Source organism: Orycteropus afer, unplaced genomic scaffold, assembly GCF_000298275.1.
Source record: "Orycteropus afer afer isolate SDZICR_OR568_19922 unplaced genomic scaffold, OryAfe1.0 scaffold00101, whole genome shotgun sequence".
NCBI lineage: Eukaryota > Metazoa > Chordata > Mammalia > Tubulidentata > Orycteropodidae > Orycteropus > Orycteropus afer.
In genome coordinates this window covers 1,601,952-1,608,026 of record NW_006921688.1, presented here as the reverse complement: position 1 = coordinate 1,608,026, position 6,075 = coordinate 1,601,952, and the positions used below count along the sequence as shown (strand labels likewise).

Genomic DNA, 6,075 nt, shown 5'->3' with positions numbered 1-6,075 from the left:
GAAAAGTGAATTTACTCTGTAAATCTTCACCCAAATCCTAATAAAAAAAAAAAATAAAAAAATAATTCACAAAGATTACCCTTATTAAAAAAGTTAAGTCTCCAATGTTGTCTAGATAATATTATTAGGCAAGAACACTAGTTTATGTGTTGTCAGTGATGGCAAACATTGATCTACAGGAGGATATATGGGTGGACTGGCTGAACTACTAGGTTATGTCTATGCAGAGGGCAGTGTGCCCATGACCATGTACAGGGTTGGTAGACAATGTTTCTACAAGTGTATTTGTATGTTCTGCAAGAATTCCCAGATATATAGGAGAGCTGACAAGGGGCAAGGCTGTAGTTACTTCTTGGCCACAGCCAGCTACCGGGAGGGAGCAAGTAGTTGGACTTGTGGGCTTGGAATCATGGTCGCAGGGACATCAAGCTCAACTGGCATAACATACTACGCAAAAATATTGTTCCACATCCTACTTTGGCAAGTAGTGACTGGGATCTTAAAAGCTTGCAAGCAGCCATCTAGATGCAACGATGGGTCTCTCCTTGTCCATAGCAAACAATATTGAAGAAAACCAAAGAAGCATGGAAACATGCTAGCTGCTCTTCAGGTCTGGAATTGAACCCACTCCTGTGACTTCCAGCCAAACAAAAGACAGGCATTTGAGCTGAACATACATTAGATAGATACATCCCTTTGAGAGATCTATCATGGGAGAATAGAAGGTCTGTGTATGCACAGGGAGACAACTCCAGTGGCAGAAGTGCATGGGAGGGAACGACATAGGGAAGAGGTAACTCTCAGGAAGAAGTGGGAAGAGAGCTGTTGCACTGTAGGAAATCGCAGTCAATGTCATGAGACAAAGTATACGTGAACTGCTATATGGAACATGAATTTGCTCTGTAAACTTTCACCCAAATCACACACACACACACACACACACACACAAAAGCATATCAGTCTAAAAGCATCTACTCAGAATCTAAATATAATTGATATTATTGCTGAAAAAGGTGCATGCCTCAGTTATTAAGAAGCAATTTTGTTGCAGTGGTTATAAGCCCTAATTTTGAAAGCAAGTCAGTAATACAGCATTCTTGTCACAACACACAGGTTGTATTGTTATTATTGTATGTGTGTTTCCTGGAGTAGAAAATTTAAATAAGTCCAAAGTCAAGTTGTCTGTCTGATCATTTCTCAAGTGTTGATGTACAGATGTGTATCACAGCAGATTGGGGGTCATCTAGTTCCAAGGCTGTCCACAGTGCTTGAAATGGTAACAATACTTTGTGGAAGATCACTACTGCTCACTGACCTTTCAAGATATCCAAACAAATGGCTTCTCAGGCAGAACTAATAGTAGGACACCATACTGTATTGATAAACTGAACCTCAGGGGGCTAAATGGGCATATGTCTGGCATATCTCCAGTTACTATCATTGTTCCTGACATGTTGTATCTGGAGGTACCACTATTTCTCTTCCTAATTCTGTACAATTCTTAATTTCTAAGATCTAATTTCATTTGGTTTTCCTCATCCTCTCATCCTACAGCACTCTGAGAACTCCCAGTTGATTTTCAGCACTGTTACACTGGCTATCGTGCTTGGTAAAGTAGAGAGTAAGGAAAAAGGGGAAGACCCTCAACAAGCTGGATCGACACAATGGCTGCGACCATGGGCTCAAGCACAGCAAGGACTGTGAGGATGGCCCAGGACCAGGCAGTGTTGCGTTGTGTTGTACACAGGGTCACTGTCAGTTGGTGCCAACATGATGGCACCTAACGACAACAACGCTGGTTGTATTTCTGCCTGTAGCTGCCTTGTGTCTGCCCCTCTGTCACCAGTGCAACCACGTCAACACCACCATTATCTCTTACTCCTTTTCCTTTGGTGATTCAGACCCCAGCACATGAACACTGCAACCTCCTCTCTCTCATGGCTGCTCTCCTCAGTGTGTTGTCACCCCTCACAGGTCAGCATCCTCTATCACCATGTATGGTGCTCCTCTCAAGCAACATCTGTCTTTTATACCCTCATCTGTATCTTTTTGTTTCTCTGCAATATTCTGGACAGTTTCTTCTGACATATCTTTCAGTTCCTTGATAACATTTTCAGGCATGGTACTTATCATCTTGAACACAGTATGCATAATTATTTTATAGTCTGTTTCTGGTAATTCCAATATCTGAACTACTTATAATTCTGCTTCTGCTTTTTCTGCTGTTTTACAGCTCATGGTGTTGATTCCTTGTCTTTCTGATTATCTTGAAAAATTATTTGTAAAAATAATTTAAGGCCTTAGAGTATGTTCTGTTCCTTCAGAGAACACTTTCATTTGCCTCTGCTAGGTGCTGTGTGTTTTAGCCATCTGGAAAAATCTTAAACAAGGATGAAGCTTTTCTGGGCTACTCATTTAATTTGAAGCTGCTGAAAGTTGTCTGTCTGTGTGTGAGGGGTTGGTTTACTTGCAGTCCACTTTGTAAGCTGCAGCTCTGGGGCTGCTGCAAACAGGGGAGTTGTTTATCAGGATCTCTCTCCTTGCCTGTGCCCAACTTCGTAGCCTAAGGAGAGCACAGTATCTCAGCTTTCACTCCAGATTAGCAAAGTACATCAGGGAAAATGTAGTCCAAAATTGCCAGGCTCACCACTCTGAGTGTCCAGCCTCCTCTGTGGATACTCTGCTTACTATATGATTATCCCTTTGATAATTTTAAGAAATATGTGTAAGTGTATATGTATGTGTTTTTTTAAAAAAATCTTATACAGCATTATTAATTGTCCTCTATGAAAATGTTATTCTAAACTAGTTCTCATGACTTGAAAAACAGTCTTCATTTAACTGAATTAAAACTATGTAGCAATCATCTGAATGAATTTTTAAAATGAAACTCCACTGCTACCTAAGGAGCTCTGGTGGTACAATGGCTAAAGCATATGGCTGCTAATCATAAGACCAGTAGTTCATACCTCCCAGTCACTCCATGGGAGAAATATGAGACAGTCTGCTTCCCTAGAGATTTATAGCTGTGGAAACCCTAGAAGGAAGTTCTACTCTGTGCTACAGGGTTGCTATGAGTTGGAATCAACTCCATGGCAGTGGGTTTGGGTTGTTATTTCCACTACTATCTGTTGTCATTTAATGTAATAGTTTTTATTTCGTCTAACAAACATAAAATCAAAATTCTAAAATAAAATTTGAAAAAAGTAGGGGGGAAAAATAACAAACAAATGAGTCAAGGGCTAAAAGTGCCTATTTGAAAAAAAAGTCAAGCACTCATTGATTCATTAGATCAAGTTTTCTTTTGTGTCAATCATGTGGAAACTGGTAAATGAACTAGATGTTGCTATTTTAAATAATGTTCTGGCAAATGAGAATAGTTTTGGAGGTTTTTAAAAAAGACTAAAAGCTTAAGCAAAACTGTTTAAAGTTAAGATCATTTTTTAAAGAGAAACAATTAAAATAATAATGAAGGTAACATTTAGTAAGAATAAAGGAAATAATTTCTAAACTATTGAAGTTGTTAATACTCCTTTTTAGCCATTTGAAACTAATCAATTTTGTTTCCCTGGGTAATACATTCCCCCGATCCAGGACAGACTTACAAAAAATAATTTTATATGTTTTGCTTAAACATGGATAAATTATGTTGCACTAAAGAGGAAAAAAGAACAATAATTTATACACATAAGAAAAACCTGTATGTCTTGAATGTTTGTTTCATAGATACCCAAATTCAATAAATCAACTTACACAGTTCTTCTCTATCAAGAGATTGTGCACCACCTCCAAACAGGCCTTTAAAGAATCCCCTGTTTGGTGCTTCCGGTGTTTCTACAGGAGTGAAGAGTTCACCCAACATTTCCTTCAAAATCAAAACAAATGATAATTGTTAAAGTTTCAGGGAAACTAAACTATAGTTCAGAAAACCATCACTGTAAACTTTTTAACTTAAGCTTATAGTATTACCTGTTGAGAATCACAGACAATTAAGGAGCACATTTCAAATGATCAGATCTAGTACATACCAACTTAGCCAAATGAGAAGTACTAAGACTAAATTCACTAAGACATATTTGCTGCTTGCTCCTTTTGGTTAGATTCCTTTTTTCTTTGCAATCTCTTTAAACATACGTACTAGTTCTAGTAATTTTTAAAATAATTTTTTAAAGATTCCATTAGCTTGTCTCTACAGGTGGACCATGTTGTCTGTGAATAAAGAACAGCAGTGCTTTTCCAGTTGGGATCCTTTCCTCTCCAATCCTTGCCTGACTGGCTAGACCTTAAATAGCTAAGTGGTGTGAACATCCTTTTCTTATTCTGATGAGAGGGAGAAAGAACTCAGTAGTTCATTATTAAGTTGCTATCCTTCTACTTCAAGTTTGCTGAAACGTTTCTATTCTTTTTTATTTAACCATGTATGTTAGATTTTGTCAAATACTTTTTCTTTTTTTAGTTTGGTAATATAGAAAATTACAATGATTTTCAAATGTTAAACCAACCTTGTGTTCCTGGGATAAAATACGTTTGATCATGATGCATTATCCTTTTAATATACTGTTAAAAGTTTTGTTTAGAATTTTTGCATCCATAATCCTTTCCTATCAGGATTATACTTCCTTCACAGAATAAGCTGTAAAGTGTTCTCCGTGATTCAGTTTTTTGGAAGTTTGTGTAGAATTGGTATTATTTCTTTGCCAAATATTGATATAATTCACCAGTGAAGACATTTGGGCCTGAAATTTTATTCATCTGAAATTTGTAACTTCTATTTCAATCTCTTTAATACGCACAGGACTACTCAGATTATCTATTTTCTTCTTGAGTGAGCTTTCAAAGAATTTGTGTCATCCAAAATCTGTCCATTTCATCTAAGTTGTTGAATGTATTGGCATAAAGTTATTTATAAATTTTCATATAATCCATTTAATATTTGTGGGAGCTCTGGTGGTGTACTGCCTAAGGCATCTGACTGCTAACCAGAAGGCTGGTGGTTCAAATCTACCAGCCACTCCTCGGAAGGAAGACTAGGCAATCTACTTCTATAGAGATACCACCTCGGAAACCCAAGGAGGGGTTGCTATCAGTTGGATCCAACTCTACAGCACTGCATAGTAGTATGACAATTTAGATAAAACATGCTGGTTGCAAAATGTCAAATACAGAAACATGTAAGGTAAAAATTTTAAGTGTCTTCTCTACACACCACCGTAAGCCAACTACCCGATATATATGTATGTGTGTATGATGCAGTGCCTAAGGCATTTAACTGCTAACCAGAAGGCTGGTGGTTCTAACCCACCAGCCACTCCTTGGAAGGAAGACTATGCAATCTACTTCTGAAGAGATACCGCTTCAGAAACCCAAGGAGGGGTTGCTATGAGTTGGAATCAACTTGAAGGCAGTGAGTTCTGTTTGTAGAATCTATAATAATGTCACTTCTCTCATTCCTGATATTGTATTTTGCTCTTTCTATGTAATTAATCTAGCTGGAAGTTTATCTATTTTATTGATCTTCTCTAAGAACTAGCTTTTGGCTTCACTGATTTCTTCTTTTTTTTTTTTTATTCATTTCATTGATTTCTACTGGGATATTCATTATTTCCTTTCTTCTGCTTACTATGCATTTAAAGTTTTTCTTCTTTTCTCAGTTTCTTAAGGTGGAAGCTGAGGTTACTGCTTTGAGAACTTTCTTCATTTCCAATACAGGTGTTTTAATAAATTTGCCTCTAAATTTAAACACTCAATTACCTGTTCTTTTGCTATTCTTTCAACCTTACTATTTTTTTTTTTTTGTAATGTCTAATTTCCTATTAACCCCATCTTGCATATTTTTCATCTTAAACACTAGTTTTTCATCTCCAGCAGTTCAATTTTGTCTGTTTTCTATTTCCTAGCTCTGGTAGCATAGTGGCTAAGGCACTTGACTACTAACTGGAAGGCTGGCGGTTCAAACCCACCAGCCACTCCTCGGAAGGAATATGGGGCAATCTACTTCCATAGTGATACTGCCTTGGAAACCCAAGGAGGGGCTGCTATGAGTCAGGTCTGACTCGACGGCACATAACAACAACA

At 37.5% G+C, this 6,075-nt stretch overlaps 1 protein-coding gene across 1 annotated transcript in view; it reads right to left on the bottom strand.

Moving 5' to 3' along the window:
* Positions 1-6,075, bottom strand: part of STXBP5 (syntaxin binding protein 5) — a 268,776-nt gene that overhangs the window by 17,617 nt on the left and 245,084 nt on the right. Inside the window, exon 26 of the mRNA XM_007943195.2 lies at positions 3,754-3,865. Coding sequence (XP_007941386.1) covers positions 3,754-3,865 — 112 coding nt within the window. The remainder of the gene's footprint in view (positions 1-3,753; positions 3,866-6,075) is intronic.